This window comes from Falco naumanni, chromosome 6 (genome assembly GCF_017639655.2).
Source record: "Falco naumanni isolate bFalNau1 chromosome 6, bFalNau1.pat, whole genome shotgun sequence".
Taxonomy (NCBI): Eukaryota; Metazoa; Chordata; class Aves; order Falconiformes; family Falconidae; genus Falco; species Falco naumanni.
In genome coordinates, this window is record NC_054059.1 from 81239063 (window position 1) to 81260031 (window position 20969).

Below are 20969 nucleotides of genomic sequence, written 5' to 3' on the forward strand. Positions count from 1 at the left end.
GAGCAAAGTTCCAGTGTAGACCTTACAAGACTATGGGTGGATGGAAAACCCAATGGAGGGAAAGAGGTCTAGGTCTGGGATGAAAACTTCTAGGGGAGCGTGAAAGGTGAACTTCTGCAGGAGGCTAGTAATTTTCGCAATTTTTTTTGGCAATAACCTCACCATATATACTTTGTGTATTTGGTCTGGCTGAGCCCCATAGCAGCCCTCACAGTGCTGTGCTTTTATTGGGGGCTGGAAAGGTGGGGATATCACACCAGTGGTTTGACTGCTGCTGTGCAGTGCTCCCACAGCACCAAGGCTGTCTCACCAACCTTCCCCCCACACCACCACCACCAACAGGCTGGGGGTGGGCAAAATCTTGGGAGGGGACTTAGCCAGGACAGCTGACCCAAAGTGACCAAAGGGATATTCCATACCATATGATGTCTGTTCAGATATAAAAGCTAAGAGAAAGGAGGAGGAATGGGAGGCATCCGTTATTTACTGTGTTTGTCTTCTGGAGCAAGTGCTACAAGTAGGGCAGCCCTGCTTCCCAGGAAGTGCCCGAACATCACCTGCTGATGGGAAGTAGAGAATAACATCTTTTGTTTTCCTTCACTTTCACATGTACAACTTTTGCTATTGCTTCAATAACCTGTCTTTATCTTGACCCACAAGTGCTTTTTTTTCCATCTTATTTTCTCCTTCACATTTCTAATGAGGAGGGGAGTGCTAGAGCATCTTGGTGGGCACCTGGCATCCAGCCAAGGTCAACCCACCACACTTTGTTAACAAGTTGATCCCAGTGAGAAAGAAGACTGTACATCTCCAAGAAATATCAAATCAATACAATTGGTCATCTGATCATTAGTTCATGCATTTAATCAGCAACAGGTTTGAATACAAATGTTAAGAAATTTTGTGGGCAAATATTCAGTAACTAGCTTTAAAATAAAATTACCCTTCATTAATGAAATACAAAGATATTGCTCTGAAAGAGGTAGTACTATGTATCTGTAAGATGGTCTTCAAAGTTATGAACATCCACTGGTGTTCTGGAAAAGGGCTGAGTGTCAGTAAACTTGACCTATGTTGAGTTTGAATTAGAAATAATTGCTAATAAAAGGAAAGAATATTAAGATGAAACTTTTTATTTCTTTAAGTCCTAATCCTTTATTTTATTTCCTTAAAATTTAATCTATCTGTATTTAATATCTTTTTAAAAAGATACGCAACCTTAAAAACACTAAATTTGAAGTTTTTAGATTGAAAACCACCAATCTGAGTGGCTTCTGTCAGTTTGACACTTAGAGACAAAGATATCTCTTTTCTGATTAGGAACGGATACAGAAAATACCTTTCAAAGCGTAGCTGACCTAACCTCTGACATGCTACTGATTTGGAAAATATGAACAGTCTCCTAAGGTTTCTTCTGAGACTGACAGAAATCTAAGAAAGAGCTTTCAGCATCTTTATGGTGGAATCTAACTTCAAGTTGAAAGTTACACACAGTAGCTGCCATTTAACTCATCTTTTTCAGGTACTTTTATGCACAGCTTAACAAATGTCAGTACTGATTTAATTTTTACTCGCTTAAATAAGATTCATATTTTTTAACGTAAAAACAAGTCAGGCTGAGAACAAAGGTCAGAAAGAGTGGTCAGTGGTTGTTGGAGAGGACAAAGCATTGGCTGTCCTTGAGAAAGAAAAATGCTAGTCACCATGAACTTCAAATTTAGAGTAGTTGTACTTTGGTTTACTTTTCAGTCCCATCCTCAAAGCTCAGCCTCCACCACGTGTTTCATTTAACTTCTCTCTTTCCTTGGCTGCCAATGTATAGCTCCCTCATTGATGTGCAAAAGGGTTCTTGACAAAACATTTTAAGCTTCTGTAAGACTGGGCACCTTTCCATAATGTCCAATAACATATCACACAAGTTGCACATATGTACAAAGCTCTGCTGACTCAGGGTACTCAAAGCTTTGATTACTCTGGAAATAATCAGCCAAAGATGACACCCTAAGACAAAAAAAACAAATGGCACTGACATCAGAATTATGGAGGTGAGTGGTTAGGGTAAAGAAACTTAAGGGAAACCATGTGCTTCAAGGGCACAGTCATGTTTAAAAGAAAGTGATGCATAAAGCTCTGGTTAAACAAAGGTTATCTGTATGAGAATTGCTGTGTTTCATTTCCTGATGACACCACCATGGACATCTTTGTGCATCATCTGTTGCATAGATTCTCTATGAGGGGTGAAGGATAGCCTGAAAAATGCTGGGAAACTGTGTCCAATCTTTTCATACAGGGTGGAAAAAGTCTGAGGCCTGGATTCATGTCTTGAGCCAAGGCACTGGTCTAAAACTTCTGACCATAGAGAATGGATGAGTTTTGGGCTGTGCATGATCAGCAACCCTCCACCATAGCAGGGTGGAGACCACAGGAGGAAATCAAACATGTATGGATGATCAAAATAAGATCTTGCTTTAAGCTGCAGCAATATATTTCAGGACTGCCTGACAGAAACCCCACACAGACCTCATTGCAGGTTGTTTTCTGTGCCTCATTGTCCCTTTTCCTATTTCTTTGCCTTCCCCAGCTTTGCCCACTACTAACTAAATTTTGTTTGATCTCAGATTTGCTACATCCATACCTGAAGCTGGTATTTCAGCTGTGCTTACAGGGGCACTGCTGGCCTTTCAGGGTTATGCTCCCCATAAGGTCCCCAATTCTCCCTTGCAATTATCTGTGCTATTAGGCCTCTTATGTAACTCATATAACACATTTTTTGTGCGTTTTTCTGTAATTCTTATCAGAGGGTTGGATTGTTTCCTGTCTTACTCTGCAATTTTCTCATATAATGATTTGTAATTTCTGGCATCCTGTTATTTTAGCTTAACTTCACGTGGGGGTTTAGTCACGTCTGTGCACCACCTTGTGCAAGAGGTCGCTTCTGGTCCCATTTCTTTTTTTATCTTTTTACAACATATTTTTTATATTTTAATGGTCCTACTACTTTTTCTGTATTATTCACTAGTTTTTAAGTATTGTGAACAACAGAATGAACCTATTAAAGTGTTTTTCACAGATGCATTTGTAATCCTTTTTCCAGTTGTTAAAGTCATATACTCCTTACATGGTTTCAGCCATCTCTAAAATATAGTTTCCCAGGCTAAGCTAGGCTTAGAATCACAGAATTATTTGGGTGGAAAGGGACTTTTAAAAGCCATCTAATCCCACCACCATGCCATGGGCAGGGACACTTTCTACTAAGTCAAGTTGCTCCCAGCCCTGTCCAATCTGGCTTTGAATGTTTCCAGGGATGGGGCATTTACAGCTGCTCTGGGCAGCCTGCGTCAGTGTCTCAGCACCCTTACTGTAAAGAAAAAAAATAAATTCTTATATCTAGTCTGAATATACCCTCTTTCAGTTTAAAACTATCTGTCTTGTTGCTACAGGCCTCTTGTCCTATTGCTACAGGCCCTACTTCTAGGGTCCTTCTTTGTCAAAAAGGAAGCAAAGAATTTCCTGAAAACAATAGCTAGGTGAGGTGGAATAAACCTCTGTGTAAAGGGATCCATCTTCCCTACTCTGTTTTTGGAGAGAACCTGCAGGACTGATTTCTCTGTGTCAGTAATCTTCTGAAAAAGGCAGAGGACAATAATGTGTATTTAGTGGATGAGGGTCTGGGTTACTATGGAAGGATGATAAGGAGAACTGGAGAACAAACCTGCATAATTTATTCCCCCTCCCCCGTTTTGTTTTAAAGGACTACAGGTAACTGTTGAGGTCATCTTTCTGAAAGATGGGCTCGCAGCATGTGGTGCTTTCTCACTCAGGTGTTCCTTTGCGGTCAGCGCTCACAGTGAAGTTACAACTGTAGGTGAATGAAAGACCCTCTGAATCCCCAAGTAGGATTTTGAGGGGTGAACTTCATATGTTGAAAAGATTTTTACAGTCTGCTGGAATTTTTGTCAAGTACTTCAATACTTGGTGTTTGTAAATTATGCACAAAATACTTCTAAAATCTTTACATATGCAATATTTACATTGTTAAATGCCATCTCAGTTTTTACAAAAACAATTGTGAGAAAACTTTGAAGGGATAAAAGATGCCTTTTTAGCCAACAAGGTAGAAAAGAGTCAGTCATTGCACATATTCAAAAGAAATGTCTGAAATAAACTGTGTTACAAATGTATTTTCATTCATAGATAGAAGTATGACATATATAGCAGTATACAGCTGATACAGCATATGGGACAGCCTTGCCTAGTATCTTTCTAGATTTTTTCAAGGAAAAATACATCAGCAGAACTGAAAATTTCTGTGCTATGTTATGTGAGAGGGGTTTTCCCCTTAAATCTGTTAAGTAAGACTTGAAATGAGGTGCCAATATAAAAGTCTTAAAAGTTCATCCCTTGTAGCTTGTCCTTCTGAGACATCAGTGGTAGCTCTCTGTGTCCAAATAATGCCTAGAGGCACTGTGATGCTTCTGTTAGATTTTCATCTCCCATCCATTGCCTGTCAATGGATGACTCCATGTAGGTAGGCACAGATGTGTGACTGCTCCCAGCTACTGTCATCTCATAGAGTTCCTTCAGATACCTCAATACAAGCCTGTATCATCGCTTCTCAGGTGGAATTAATTTACTTTAATTTAGCTTCAGTTTTCTTTTTTTTTTGCTTTCTCTTGTTTTAGGAGATGGTGCCTTCAAAGGTAGTGACTCACCAGACAGTTCTCACTGAGTCTTCTGTAGGCTGAATACGGTTGCTTTCTGATCAGTTCCTAACAACTCACACTTTTGCTTTTTCTTGGACTTTGCCTTTAGTCCAGTTTATATCTATTGACATCAGCTACTATCCAATTGTTACACTGGATATAATAAGACATATGTAATTACCTGTTTTGCATAGCTCCTACTCAATTCCCTGATTGTGTCCTTGAAATAGTCTAAATAAATCTATGTTAAGAATGAAATTTTTCACCATTTCATTTTCTTCTCCTTTTCAATAAACATATTAACAAAGAATCTCAATATTCATATTGCCATTTAGTATACCTCATCGATCACTATATTCTGTGCTTTGCCATGGAAATTATTTCAACCCTTTGTTATCTGCCATAACCAATCTTCAAAATACAGTAAATTTTCTCCCTCATCCAAAAATAGGACACTATTGCTTAAACACTTAATCTGGGATGCTCTGGTGGAAAGCTTGTTAGAATCCAAATTCTTCTTGATTACCCCATGCAGTTGAACGGTGTGACTGTAACTCAGATCTTGCAGTTAAGTATCGTGTCCTGTGATAGGTTTGAAACACGAAGGTTGTTTCAATGGCTATATCAACTCAGAGATGACAGGAGGTAAGATACAGATAATTTTGTAGACCAAGTTGTGGTTGGTTTTTCTGATAAACGAATATACTGGAAGGATCTAGCTAATTCACCTGAGCTTGGCATAATGGCTATGTACACTGAAATCAAGCTTGCTTTATATTACAAAAATATAACTATCTGCAGCCCCTTCTTGAAAACCTAATGTCATTAGGACAATAAATAGATGTTGGATTTTCACATTAGAAACTGAAAAAAGCATAATTAGGACAAATATTACAGATGGATTACTTTTCTATATGGTGGCTTCAGATCTGATGTGCTCATGGTAGTTGTTGGAGTGAATTTCACATGGTTTCTCCTCTTCTGGAACCTGCCATGAAAATCAGAGGAGAGTTTGGTTGATGAGTTATAGACTTCATTTTGCCATAAAAGGAGACTAAAGTGCGCTAAGAATGTCATTCTGTTTGTGTCCATTTATTGACCCGGCCTGACATGAACCATCAGTTCTGAATTCTGAGGTATGTTTGCAGGGTTTTCTTAACAGAATAATTCCTTAACACTGTTAGCTACATGAATGCAAAATTATTATCTGGGATTTTCAAAGAGCTCTAAAGAAACAAAGCGACCATCTCTAATGAAATGTAAATGATGCTGTATGCCAAATATCCATGTCCCTTCCCATTACCTGATAATGCTCTTTTAGAATATTCCTGAGCAGTTCTGCTGATACTACAGGACCTTCAATTGAGCAGGCTTGCATTATCATCACTGTGATAATACAGGCTGTGGATTCTTCAGCCACACTTCAAAACTTTCCTCTTCCTGACAATTTTTTATTATTTACATATGGCAGCCTATTTCAGGTCTTGCTGAAACCTGGTGCTTTGACTTTCCCAAGGTCAAACAGCGAATGATTGTCATGAAAAGTTGTAGGTTTTTTTTCAGATTGTCATTGATACAGCTGATCTTTTGGCTCAAAACTTCCCCTTAGCCTGTAAACTTTGTCTCACCAGAAGCCAGATTGTGTGGTTTGTTCATACTAGAGTTTAATCAATTAAAAAAACCCTAATAAAATCTAATTAAAAATGAATAAAATCACATTTCATTTACAAGGAATGCATAACATGTATTTTTACTTGTCTTTCTGAGTTTTTCATGGCATAAAGGATAAAATTCAGCTTGCCTGAATTAAGAGTCTGTCATCAGTCCCTAATGAAGGGAGGTGCAGAAAGCCTACAACTAGTACAGGGAGCTGCTTAGGTTAGCCAAGAGGAAAGTTATGTCTGAGTTTCCGCTCACAACTTGATTGTAGCCATCCAACTCTGAGATGTATATGGGACTCAACCGATCAAATCTAGGTCTTCACAGTATAGAGCTCTACATTTGAGGCAGGCAATGAAAGGTCTTTGATTATCGGTGGGAATATACAGACTTTCAAGGTTTTAACTCATGTAATCGAACATAGATCTGGAAGGGTTCAAATGACCTGCAATCTAGAGCCACCTCTTCACTGAGCGTAAAGGGAGCTGAGCAGGGCTATTTCATATGTACTGGTTTCTAAGCCCCATAGTTGTGTCTTCATGCATAAAATGATAGTGCCAGGAGGCACATCTTCTGAAAATTTTAGCGGGCAGATCACTCAACAAGGAAGCAGAAGAGCTTCCGCTCAGCCTAAGGGCACTCACCCTTCAAATACTGAAAAAGTGCTCTAAATTTCGTTCAGCATGAAATTCTAAATGACACTAGAAAAGCAGTACCATTTAGCCAAAAATGCAATTATCATGTGGCTAAACTGCAAGAGGGAAGAAGATACCTGGCCCAACAAGCACTTAAAAGGGAGATGAAGAGGCTGAGACCTCCACTGAGGTCTCAATTTATTTGGTCTGTTTCTGCTTTTTGTTCAAGGTTAGTCTAATGTAAATGGCATGACTAGCTAGCATGTCCAAAAAAGACCCTGAAGGTGGCTTTGATACATTCACAGCCTGAGACACAGCAACATTTTTGAAAGCTGAAACTTGTGTGCAAACCACAAAAACCTCAAGAGAGCAGGACTGCAGTGTGCTGTACATCTTCCAACCTAATGAAAATAAAGGGAGGTTGTGTCTTACCTCCCAATAAACAGAGTCATCAAAGCAGTTCTGGTCAGATGTGTGTCCCAAGAAGGGCAGCTTTAGAATACCACCTGCAGGAAAAACAGCATCAGGGGTTAAAAAATGGACAAAATGCCCAAGTAAATGTTCCTCGTGCCCTGGGGAATCACCTAAGTTTTCTGACCTGTTTCCTAATCTACAGAAATGCCCAACCATTTTGGGATATCAAGTCGCTCATTATGAGAGGCAAAGCAGGCTTCTTCGTGATATGAATAAGACCTTGTTTTTATCTCCTTAAATCTTTCCCAGATTTCAGACTGGGATTTTCTGTTTCAGCCTAAATTTTTGTTTAGAAAGTATCCACAATCGCATGGAAACATGTGACACACTGAAACAAATATGTCTTCATCTCAAACTAGCTTCTGTTGAGAATTCTGTCTGAATCTAGAGAATTTCATCCAGAACATCTTACCATTCCTATATATACAAGCCAGTATCTTTGAGGCATGTATTCAGTAAGATATCTAGGCTTCATTTGAAGACTAAATTATTGGAAAACTGCTTTGCCATCTTTACATTTCTGCCAGTGTGCCATCATGCGTTATTTCTATTTTTCTATTTTGTATTATTCACATGAAATTGTTGATACATTTAAGTTCTCCATGGGCAAACCTCTAAATTCACATGTATTTCAGTTGCATCATACTGACCCGTCAATACTCCACCTGCCAGTGCAATTCCAATTGTACTGCCCAGGGCAGCAGCCTGCATACTAGGAGTAAATCTGCTTCCTGGCCTGAAAAGGGCAGAAAAACAAAGCATTGATAATCAAAAACTTTTTACACATTAAGACTGATAATAGGTCTTACAACATTGTACTTGCTTTCTGCTGGGCAAGGTGGCTCATAGAAAAATACCCTGCCATTGCTGTGGAGAGAAAACGTGATTTTATTTTGGTTTTGTTTTATAAAGAAGAAAACAAGTTCTTTGAAAAGGTTATTGATATATTGTAAGCCTTGAAAGAATGTAAAAAAGATCAATGTTCCATCTTCTTAGGGTCTTTTAAGATAGTGGAAATAGCCCATTTTGCAAATTTTCTTGGAGATCTTACAGTTGCCAGCAGCGTAATTGTAGAATCATAATAAAGATTCTTCTACATTTAATTGTTGGGGTGTTTTGTTTGTTTGTTTTATGATGTTTTTATTTGATTTATTTTTACTTGAGCTTTTAATTTGGAACAAGTATATAAACAGTGTGTTAGTAGCAGGCTATTAAGAGTCCTATTTAAACCAGAACACAATGTCATCAAATCAGAGATGCATTTTTCTGAAAAAAAATAAAATATCATAATTAGATCAATGGAAGGTGCAAAATTAGGATAGACATTCAATAAACTCCTTTCTCTCTTTCCTCTATAACTCACCCAGTGTCCGTCCTTATAGCAGTTACTACGATGCCAGTGATACCTCCCAATACTCCAGGTAAACCATGTAAATTATGAACTCCACAAGTGTCATGAATGTTCAGCTTGGATGCCAGCAAAGGCTGAAATAAGGGGAAATATGAGGTTTATAGTAAGTTTATAGTCTTCCATTATGTCTAGAATGATATGCAAAAGAAAGTAGTGCAGAAGTGGAAGAAACAATTTAACTTATTTCATGTACGCAAAGTTTAGCTATAAAACCTGTGTCTTTCCCTTCACTGTGAAATAGTTTACATGCAAAGAAAACCAAGTATGTCCTTATAATGGTACCAATGTCCAAGCTACCATCATAAACATAATGATACAAGACACAGGACAGTCCACTGATACTCCTAATCCTTTCAGCCACTGCAGCAAAGGCTGAAAGCAGTGGCTAAGTAACACATACACACCTGTCAGGTATTTTCTTCCAGGGTGTTTCTCCATCAGGAAATGCCAGTTTAAACACTTTTGGTCTGACTATTTTTTTTCTACATTTTATACGTGAAATAATTCCATTTCCTAATTCAAAAGTATTTTTTGATTACAGATTTATTTAGAGGCTTTAAAAGACTGAAATGTAATTAGTCTTATTTCATCAAAACATGGGATTCAAAATTCTGGCAGCTCCTTGAACAGAAATCCCAGCTTTAATGAGCCCTAAAATCTTCGTGATCTTTCTGGTTTTTTAGCTAGGTGATGGACTGAAGTTAGCTCATAAGCATATATTTAAATCACAGTGATTTAAAAATAACTGTTCTCTAGAGCTTTCTCTCTCTACTGTGTCAGCCAGTTTCTAGACTCCTAGGGAACCAAAGGAGCTCCAGTAAAGCCAATGAAGCAGTAAGTAACTGAGAGCAGAGGTGGGTCCTCAATACTTACAGTCAGGAAGCAGAACCCAAGGACAGAGATGATTCCAGCAATGCTCCCAATGCACATGGCAGCAAAACAGTGGATTGGCAGGTCAGCACAGGTACCCATTGCTACTCCTCCTGCCAAGGTGGCATTTTGAATGAGAACCTGCAAAAAGTATACAGAGGTGGAGATGATATATGTGGAACAGAGGTTTGGTTTAGGGCTGAGTGACTCTGAAAGCTTTTCAGTATGTAGAAGCTTTTCCTTTTCTTCAGGCGGGATTTTTCCAATGAAGAACAAACACGAATTTAAAGCAGGGTTCCCTGTTACATGTTCAAGGTGTTGGTTCAAAGCTGTACTAACCCAGTTTAGCTGGGACCAGTTTAATTAAGGCAAATTTTTGCAAGGTCACCAAAACTCATCTGACCTCTTGAGAAACCAGGCTGAGTCAGTGAGAACTGCCTTCTGCCACAGTATGGAATTCTGCAAAGCTCATGGAACTATGCCAGCTCATGACTGGCTCAGGTAAACACTACAATTGCTGGAAAGAAATAAGTGAAAACATAGGGCTAGATTTTTGGGCAAGGAGATGTAAGGTTGGCAGCCTGGCAGCTCCAACCTAGTCTGGCTTTGCCTGTTGTACAGCTGCACTGTGAGATCGCCAGGGAACAGGTCATTGCCTTGAGAAACCTGTCTTGGCTATCGCAATACGGTAACTCACAGAGGATCTTCTTCAGAATAAAACCCCAAAGTCCACCTGAACGTTGGGCTAATGTCTCTGTGGTTCAGCAGGTTCTGTGGACAAGAGAGAACAAGGGAGCAGGACCCCCACTATAATGTCAAAGAGCTTTTCACTCTCCAGATGCAGTGATCCCACTGAGTAATCCCACATACTTAAAGCAGGATGGGTTGCTTCAGGGCCCAAACTCACATTATAGCTTTTAGAAGTATAATAGCTCTGATTTTGCCAACAATATGAGCAAAGGTTCCAGATAGCTCACGGACATGGGGAATCTGCCTAATCTTCCTTATTTTTTATGGGTGACTCAATTTAACAGAGGTTGTGATGTGATTCTTACCATGTTGAATTTGCCTCTTTGATCCACCAGGCTGGAGAGGGCAAATGTTACAACAGTACATGCAGCCAAAGAAAAGTAAGTGTTGATAATTGCTGTAATCATGGAAGGTGTTTCAGGTGCAATGGCAGAGTTAAAACTGGGCCAAAAAAGCCAAAGGAACAGGGTACCTGGATGAATGTAAGTCAAAACAAAACAGAGACTATTCAGTCACAAGGGACATTTAGCTGTGAAAGAACCAACACAGCAGAACTAGGTACAAGAAAGGAGGAAGGTGATTGATAAGAAACATGAAATAGCCAAAATGCTTGAGGAAATAATAGATTATGCAGAAGATTTTGCCACTGGCAGCTAGCATTTGGACACATGGTCTCTTTCAAATCTTACTGGAAGACTTGAACATGTTGTGACCCCTTGTCATGCCTCACTCACTGCCAGGGCTCACCACCACTGTGAAAACCATAGCAGAGTAGGATGCATTAGCAAGGCAGCTCACATGTAAATCTTTTGTCATCTATTGATATAACTGATAGTTTTAGCTGTTAAAGTGATCTATGGATAGATCTCATGGACATATAGACGTATGGTTTCTAACACTCATTAGTGGGACTGGCACAGCTCAATACTTTGAATTATGGCCAGTTTCCCTGGAAATGCTGTTTGTAACAGAAGATTTAATAAAACAGGAGTCACCATGAACATACACTGAAAATACATCTTTAATTTCATCTTTCCTTTTTTTTAACGAAGGGGAAACTAAAAATTTGTGTGTCACTGAAAACAATGTGCATGCATCAGACAAAAAAGAATATGCCTCTAAGAATGTACTTAAGAAATTGGATGCAGAATAATAATAGGAAATCATTACAATATAGAGATGAAAGAGAGATGAACAGCAGATCAGCACTCACTGTTACATCACTTACCAATCATGGCAAATATGTCTGTATGATAGGTAGATTCTTCATTTTGATGTTTGTTTTTCAAACCAGGACGATGCAAGACTAGGGTTACGGCCAAACCAAAATAAGCTCCAAAAGCATGGATAGTCATAGAGCCTCCAACATCTGTGGCCTGTAATAAGGACCCAAAATGATGGCACCGATTTCATACTGCATAAAGATGAGGACTTGATGAAAGAGAAGTCTGAATGACTTTAATGTTTTATTTTCTATGCTAGAAACTAGAGCCTAGAATATGCTCAGTGGAAATATTATAAAGTGAAAACATTTGTTATAAACAGAAAACAATTTTTACCAAATAGATGTACCTCAAATACTCGTGTAACTAGATGTTCGTTGCATGCAAAGATTGTGATTTCCAGAACTGTCAAGATCAGCATCTGAACAGGACTTGTTTTCCCCAGGACTGCTCCAAATGAAATTAAAGCAGTTGCTGTACTGAAGTCTGCATTTATCATGCTGAAGTTAAAAAAAAACAACAAACAAATAAAAGCAAACAAAAGCAAAACCAAAAGCACAGGAAAAAAGAAAATCAGCTTAAAGAGACCTGAAATAAGGCTATAATACCAAAGATGTCATATCATTAAAATGTCAGAGCTTTAACTCTTCAGATACAAAATTATCAAGATAATCTTTGAAGATGAAAGTTTTATCAAACCTTTCCAGATGGGATTTGTAGGGATCTTACAAGCTACTGAGGAAAAAGTGTCTCAAGGTTACCTTCTGCTTATACCATATACATGCCTAGCTGGTGGAATTTACAGTGAAAAATCTGTGAGATGTGCATTGTGGATGTGCAGGGGTATTTCCAGGTCTGACTGTTACTTGAACACCAAAGATGACGGGGGGGGTCTTAGCTTTGGTCAGATAGTTTATCTCATTTCAAAAGCCTTGCATGCCTTTCTATCACTGTGCTAATGTTTGCACTAGCTGTCAGGAAGGACCAGCGTTAACAGGTTATGGAGAATGGCAAGGATAAATAAAACCACAAATTGGTCAAAAACTTGCAGCACAGAGGGGCACTAACTTATTGGTCCCTTTACAGATGCTAGTCTGTAAGCGTTATGGAGCTGCTTACGTTATTTCTGCTTGTCCCTCAGTAATGTTTGGATGCTGTCCCTTTCGAAGTTGTCTATGTGTTGTCTCAGCAAACAGAACTGCTGATGTGGAAAACACCCTGAGACCTTCGTAGAAGGAGGACAGATGGATAGGAGGGGAATTAAAAGCATCTAGAGACATTGCTCATGAGGTCTCTTTTTCTATGACTGGGGTCCAAAACTTACTGCAGTATGGTGCTCAGGCAAATCATTCCTTGAGAAGTAGAAGAAAACCTCATGAGTGGATAGACACACTGTTCTAGCCTTTCTTTTGTGACCCCAGGTGCCATGGAAGGACAGATTCCTTCATGCCTGCTGGCTGCAGGTGGTGCAGTGTTACTGCTGGAAGACTTCTAGCTTCCACAGCTCCAGAGATGCAAAGCAATCCCTCTATATGACCTATAGCCCCTGTGCAACGTAGCACCTCAAATTCCATCCCACCCTTTGGTTCTTGTGGCCCAGTGCACCAGGCGTTGCCCCTTTAGAGGTGAAGGGCAGATGAATGTTGAGAGATGGGCAGTAAAGATCCATCAGATTTCAGTGAACTTAGAAGTCTGATCCCACAGATGTAGTTTATGGCTTCTCCTGCTATCTTAAGGGATAGAAATGTCAGTTTTGGTAAACTCATATGTACCTTTTAATACTAACATAAATTTTCCCTCCTTCCATGTGCCAAAATCCTTGCATCAGGGTTCCCCACTGGAGTCCGAGAGCAGCAATGAGCATGTTGATACCAACACTGCTGAATCCATATTTCTTCAGAAAGGTCATCAGGAAACCAAATCCAATAAATATCATCACATGGACATCCTGAAAGACTGAAAGGAAAAAATGGCTGTGTAGTGACTTTGAAGAGTAACTATGAAGGGAGGAAAGCTAGGGACAAGTGAGGATTTAATATAAAAGAGTTTCAAACTCATGTAATCAATGTGATCCATCTTCCCCCACTTCATGACCAGTCTACTATTGAAGTTTGAGTGTCTGGAAAATGCAAGGCCTGATTATTGATTTTATTCCTTGCTATATCATTATGGAAAGAACACTAGATCTCTATACTTTCAAATTTAGCATGTCTGGAACTGTTCTCTGCATGTGAAGCTAACATCACAGCTTTATGTCCTTACAGAAAAGTTCTTTTCTCCCTTAAATAAAGGTTGTCACAGCCAGCATGTTCTGGGTAACTCCAAAATTGTACATGGGATTTGTTTGGTAGAGTGCTAGCTGGCCCAGTGAAAAGGTATGCTTGTGATCCCTAAAAAATACTCTTAAAAACATGACCATATTGAAAAATTTTTTGTTAATCTGAAGTGTTTTACGTGATTTAATGGGCTCTACACCGAACAAGTGTAGAGTCCTGTAATTAAAGCATTTTCTCTGATTTTATTGTTAGTAAGAACCTCAGTACAGAAAAAAACATTTCATTTCTATTTCATTGCCTCTTACATGCAAATATGCGGGAAAAGCTTGAGACATTGACCTGTTTAGTATAATATTTGGCTTAAAGTTACGTTTCCCGGTTACGCAGTTTCATCATTCCTACAGTTCTGCCATATGCATTACCATGTTACCATATGCGTTATATATTTTAAACATAATCAGTTCTGCCATATGCATTACCATGTTTAGCCAAACGAGGACCCAGAAGTGTAAGAAGTTACTGGAGATTCCCAATAAACTGTATTATATTTGCAGTATCCTATGCCAGCCCTGACCTAGTGCTGAAGTACATATACACATGTAATAAAATCCTTTACACTGGGCTACACGCATCTAAGAAACACCATAGAAATGCATCTTTTCTATTATCAATAGGATAGACATCCCCAATCCTTTTGCTTCCTCTTTAGGCTGGACATTTTCACATTCATTTCCTGACTTTAACAGGGATTTTTGAGGCCCCTGCAGTCCTTTGAAAGCTTCGCATTTTCCTCCATATTCCTTGATTTCCAGACCTACTATCCAAACTTTTGTGTTGTGTGCTTACTACTTATTTTAAAAGACATACAATCAATTAACTTCCCCATTTGGGCTTCTGCTTTTGATATACTTGCATATTTTGTATTGCAGTGGTGTGTGAAAATAACTGCCTTGCTTAGAGCTCAACATATTCCCTTTCTTCAGAAGACCTGGCAAGAAATGAAAAAGGTATGGCTGGGGACCACACAACCCATGCTAACACAACCTTCCTGATCCTACCAGCAGCAAAGTCTTTAGTGTCTCAGTGAATGCAGAACTCCAGCCACAGATTAATTTGCCCATACTCCTGTGTCACAGGGAGTCAGCAGGGGGTGTTTAGGAAAAGGGTATTAAAGTACGAGATCATTTGATGGGTACATCCGTCTGTGCACCCTCCCAGCTTCCAGCAACCTGTGCCACAGGAACACAGAGCTGTGTCTTCGTACCTGACTTCGTGGTGGTGGACTGCACATCCAGAGCAACTCTCCTTTAAATGCTTTGGAACACATGTAGCAGTGGTTAGTGCTGGTAGGACTCAGAGTGGAGAGCCTTCCCAGCAATCCTCTAACACTACCCTGATGATCTCAGGTACAGGTGATCACCCACCTTGGTTTTTTTTAAGTGGGGCAAAAATATGTTGGCAGGTCACATGAGAAATCTCTTCTCAAATAAGGGAAGGAGTAACCTCAGATCTCATTCCATCTTTTTCAAGGTTAAGTAGAAACTAGATGCTGAGCAAAACTTTTTTTCCGCTTTTAAAAATAATTTCCTATGAGTGACCATTCACTCAGTAACCTGTGGAATCAGCACCTTAATGTCTGAGAAGTGTCCTGGGCTATTTGTCTGACTGTTATAAAACAACATTATTAAAAGCTTGTAAATGTTACCAAAAAAATACAGAACTAGAGGGAAAATCCATAAAAGCTGCACAACAATATCTACAAAAGTTGACTTTAGCAGAAGAAAATGGAATTGTATTTAATAAATGCCTAGCATGACAAGTCAAAGTGATAGATGACTTCAACAGTTTTCAGTTTATGTGACACGAGTTTCATGCACAAATGAGGGATATGTTAGAAAATTACCTACTTCTGCTCCTTTTATTATTTAATCTGCCTATGCCATGGACCTTCCAATACAGTTTTAGTTTTGCCCATTCCGGGTAGTCAGCTCCAGGTCAGAAAATTTTTCCAGTCTCCCGGAGGAGATTATGGTTTGTTAGCTTTCAGTGTGTTACTTGCTTTTGTTTGCAATCTCGTGGTTAAATCATTGCAGATGAAACAAGTGAGCTGTTCTCATCAAAACAGTCCCGTCCATGTATACAACATCTCAGTAAATCATGTATTTAGTAAATTAGTAGATTAAAAGAATCATAAAATATTAGTAAAAGATGCTTTACTGCTTAAGTAACTATTTGAGAGAAAGAACAGGTTTCAAAAGCATGTTGATAACGGAAGGAGTTTAATCCTTGGTGCCCATCAATAGGGCTCCTGCATGCTCAGGTCTCTTGAAAGGTGCTTTTAGAAATCTTACCCCAGGCCTGAAGATTAGAAGCAATTCTGTTTGAAACAAGTATCAGGTTGACATGTAATCCTGGGTCCTTCTGAGGGCTAGCTAGGATTCATATAAGTATTTTCTAACTGTTTGGATTTACATACACAAAAGATTAAAAGGCCTGGTTAAAACTAGGTTAATTTATGGATGTTGAGGACAAATTTCAACGAGTTCAGCCTATACCTTGTGCTTTGACTACCTTGCACATCCCTTTGAAGAGTAGGTCTGGAATGATTTTAGATGGTGAGGAAAACAGCATGACTTGGAAAAAAAAGTTTCAGTCACTAGTCATGTTTAATAAAACACAGTGCTTCTATTCTGTGAGACAGGAAAATAAAGACTGGGAAAACACTCCAGCAGACCCTGAGCAAAACCAGTATGCATGATTCTGCAAGACTGTGCAAGACCCACATACTAATTCCACATCATGGTCTCTGCATGGTGGTCGGTCTCAATGCAAGGATGCTGGTGGCATCTAGGTTTACACTTAAAGCTGTGATTTTGCTCTGCCTAAAGCAGTAAACTGTAGAACCCTGAACAAGAGGAGCGCATCAGTTTCCCCAAGCCATGAATCATGGATCGATCACAAGGCAGTACGTACTGGATACCAGTACTAAAGAAGTCTTCTAGGAGTGCTTGCAGAACTGTCACACGCCTTTGTCCTCCCATTCTAGTGGCACAGCACTCCTCAAGTTGTCCATCCAATTCACCATAGCTGTACTTGCATGCACCAGAAATAGATATAATGCAAAGCTGTGTGTTAGGAATGATCTCAGCTCAGCTCCCCTTACCTGAGTGCAAAATTAGGTGATCCTCAATTATTATTTTCATCTTTCTTCAGTCCAAAAATACTGAAACAGCTTGGATTCGTGGTGCTGAGGTGTTTAAGGCATACAACAGCAGGCCCTGCACTGCAGTTCTGAGAATATAAACTGGCCCCTGGATGAAACAACTAAATCTATGAGGTACAGATAGGTTAACATCCATGGGGATAGCACGGGAAGCAGTTTGAAAGCGTCATTTTGTGAACCCAGGGGAAGTCCTGGCTCAGGATATGTCCTAATAAATCTATATAACCATAGCATTAACTTTCTGCTGGGTCCTCAGGCAAACTGTGCCCTTTTGTACACTCTGTAGACAGGGAAGTTTGAGAGGAAGATGGCCTAAAAATGAGAAGTCAAATATTAGGAAATCCTGCTTTTATTCCACTTTTTTATCGTGAACAAGATCCATCAACCCTTAGGTCAGCATCTATAAGTCCAACATTGCACCTGAAGTGTTTGCTTAATTTATGTCTCTTTTGGTAAACTGCAGAGCCTAGCCAAAAGGCAAATGGCACAGGCTGACTCACATCTGCACAGCTGCGTGCTCTTCTCTCCCCAAACACTGTTCCCACCTGTGCTACCTATTGAGCATAGCCCCTTATCAATGCTATGCCTGAAGAAATACCTTGGAGGAGGTCAAGGTGGTGGTTTGCATGAGCCAAAATGTTGACAGAAGGTTGCTAGAGGTTCAGTAGTGTGGACAGCTTTGGAGCAATGTGCAGGCCTAGCACAGTCATACACTGCCTGTGCAGGAAAGTGTGGGGGACAGCAGGCAATTGCTCCCACATATTTTAGATGCTGATATTAGGGAAGAATTAATTATGGGTGGTTCCTAACTGGATAGATTACATTTAAAGGCCTATATTGTAGTGTTAACATCTGGTGAGAAGAATCTCTTTCTTTCTGATGTTGATGACGTTCCTGCCCTCTCTCCGACACCTTTTTAAAATAGAGATATTCAATTAAAAACCAGGGCTCCACAGAAGGGATGGGAGAGGTGTGAGAACAGCCTATCCCAGGAGCTCCCCAGGGAGCACACTACCCCTGGTGACGTGTGTGGCACAGGCAATCTCCATTGAGAAGACTTGAAGTTTACTAAGAAATGCACTACAGTGCTGTTAATGGGCCACTGAAGACTATTAAATTGCTGGCAGAAGCACAAGGATCTCATGCACCTTTTTTAATTTTCCTTGGTAAGGGGGGCACCAAGAAAATGCAGGCCAACTTAGTACCAGAGCCTGCAGGTATGATATTCAGACCAGAGAATGTAATTTTCTCTGTTCTTGCAGGGCAAACAGACCTAAACCCGAGTCTGAAGGACCCATGTCCCATAAAACATCCTTTTGGCTTACCAAAGTATACAAGGATGCCCAAAACACTATTGTTCTGTGGCTGTATCTGTTGTAGTCATGTTGTTTTGGGGAAGAGCCAGAGAAGAGGTAGGTGAACAGGTGTTCTAGGCAATAGCTATATCAATAAAATAACAGTGCCAGAGTAGAATTATCTGTGCTGTGGAATTATTAGTGTGGTTTCTGGCATGGTTTTTGCCTAGGCCAGCTATCACCTTCTGGGTGACAGTGGACCAAGAGTTATTCCCAATATACTGTCTAGATAAGGCCACCTAATTTAGGAACTGGGAGAGTTCAATATCATGGACATGGCCAAGTTGTGCCTCAGAAAAAGAATGAGCTCTGACATAGCTTAATTTACTGTCTCTTAGGGCTACTGCTGCACCTCAGTGGAGTTAAACCAAATGTGAGTAATTAACTCCTGATGTTCATCAGCTGACTTGCATCTGGAGCTGAATAATGCCATGCATTCACTGTCCTCCCAACTGGCCAGTGCTCTGTGTTAGAATACACAACACGAGACTATAGGGAGAGAAGTAACCCTGAGATCACATTCCCCTGCAACAGCTACTGGAAGGCTAGTTCTAAGGAGACAAAAAGAGGGATGCGTTCAAAATGACGTGGGTACTACATACAGGCAAGGAGCCCTGTACCGTTATAATCAATCATCATTAAGAGGATTGCAATGGGGGCTACAAGTCATTAAGGCATCAGAGCCAAGAAAATGAAAACCAAACCTTCAATACTTCCAGCAAGACACAGGCTGCTTCTTTGCAGACTTATTTTTCTATTTATTTACAACAGTCTGATCTTTGCATGAGGAAGAGGAGTGTGGGAGAAGTCAGCAACTACTTCTCAGGCTAAAAGCTTTCTCCTTAAACTTTATCAAGCCTTTGCAGAAACAGCAAACCAACAGAAATGTTTGCAGGCTGAACCATTAGTGTCTACAACCCAGCCACTGCTTTGAAAGATAGGAGGGGGTTCTCCACCCTGTGACAAAAACTGTTGCCCTTCATGGAGTTCAGTTTCTGGAAACGTATTTTGCAACGCTGAAGCATACGCTGCCCAATTTCCATGTTCTCATAAGACAACTTTTGAAACCTAGATGATACTAAATAAATGTTCTGTTGATTTTGATTATTTAATACAGTAATCAGGATATAACTTCTGGCAAGAAATACTACCATCCATCTCTGGAAAATGCTAGAGTTGTTCAAAGCAATTCATATTTCTTCAGGTTTTAACCTTCTATTAAAACACTAGTGCATTTTCAAGACTCTTCTTTCCCAGAACAGGTAACTTCTCAGCAGTTAGGCACTTTCAGAATTTTGTATGTGCTCAACTTGAATTTGTCTTTGAAGCCTGCTGCTTTCATACAGTAGAAAAAGTTAGTTTGCCCCAAAGCATGCCTTTCTTTTCTAGCTATACTAGCAGGTCTTATAAGTTATTCAGAAATCTTGCTTTGCATTAGTTTAAATGAATTCTAACTTCTATAAATCTTAGACAGCAACACTTACGTGGGTATAAAGTTTGAATGTCAGCATGCAGTTCATATTCCACAAATATCCCAAAAATAACAATGATGATCACTTCCAGAAGAAGAGCCAGGATTGAGAACTTGAACCTCATGTTGGTGTCAAGGGCTGAAGGCATTGCAGGAGAGCAGGTGGCTGTGACAGCTGGATAAAGGATTCTTGCCTTCAGCGGAGCTGACTAATTCAGTGGATCTGAGAGATATAGCAAAAAAAGAAAGAAAAAAAAAAAAGACCCAAAAAACCTCCTGAGAGAGACAGGCAAACACACCGTCACACCCACTATGGGAGGGAAATAGCGTGGGTCAGTGTAGCAATTTCTATTTTCCAGGTTATTTCTTTGCATGAAATACCAGCTTACTTATTTTTTCAATTTGTAACGCAAACCAGCTCATTTAGCCATAGATATGCTTCTCACTGTCTTATATGTATTTTAAAAAGGAACTAGTCTAAAAGAAAGTCTCACAGAGCCTGGTTTGTTGCACATAGTAAGGAACACAGCAACAGTCAATTGTGTTTCCTGTAGTCAATAATTTCTTCAAGTTGTAGCTTTTCTTTTAAAAGGTAAATATTTTTTTTTATGGTTATAAAGACATGGATAAAATATGGCTATAAAATATGGTTATAAAGACATGGATAATCTATCTCTTCATATAGGGTATGACAAGCAAAGACAATCTCTTTCAGTAGGCTGAAGAAGTACTTGCTATTTCACAGTGAATAAAGTACTCTGAGCACAAGCTTTTACTGTGAACTCATTTTAAAAGAAAATAATTTTGCTTCTTCATTAGAAAAGAAGGTAGTCCTAGCTGTGAAAAAATAAAGCTGTAGTTTATTACTAGAGGAATTTGAAGAAACAGCTCAATTTTTCAATTTTAGTTATTGCACTTT

At 39.5% G+C, this 20969-nt stretch overlaps 1 protein-coding gene across 2 annotated transcripts; it reads right to left on the reverse strand.

Annotated features, from left to right (window-relative positions):
* Positions 1–4166: 4166 nt before the first annotated feature.
* On the reverse strand, positions 4167–20286 carry RHAG (Rh associated glycoprotein). Of its 2 annotated transcripts, XM_040599127.1 has the most exons (11): positions 20064–20286; positions 13498–13681; positions 12075–12225; positions 11731–11878; positions 10808–10974; positions 9756–9893; positions 8835–8956; positions 8122–8207; positions 7430–7503; positions 5610–5691; positions 4167–5285 (listed from the first exon to the last, which is right to left on the reverse strand). In XM_040599127.1, exons 1-10 carry the CDS (start codon positions 20197–20199, stop codon positions 5614–5616), a joined length of 1284 nt encoding a protein of 427 aa, XP_040455061.1. In that variant the 5' UTR covers positions 20200–20286; the 3' UTR covers positions 4167–5285; positions 5610–5613. The 2 variants fall into 2 exon arrangements, with proteins under 2 accessions (XP_040455061.1, XP_040455060.1); XM_040599126.1 differs by having other exon boundaries at positions 4167–5691.
* Between the last annotated feature and the right edge of the window lie 683 nt (positions 20287–20969).

Bases quoted from the DNA above. Each gene is read 5' to 3' on its own strand.
- RHAG (XM_040599127.1), bottom strand. From the start codon at position 20,199: ATGCCTTCAGCCCTTGACACCAACATGAGGTTCAAGTTCTCAATCCTG. The intron at 12,226-13,497 runs GTACATATGAGT...TTTTAACTTCAG, and splicing joins ATTTATGTTAGTATTAAAAG to CATGATAAATGCAGACTTCA. The intron at 9,894-10,807 runs GTAAGAATCACA...TACTTTTTGCAG, and splicing joins AAAGAGGCAAATTCAACATG to GTTCTCATTCAAAATGCCAC.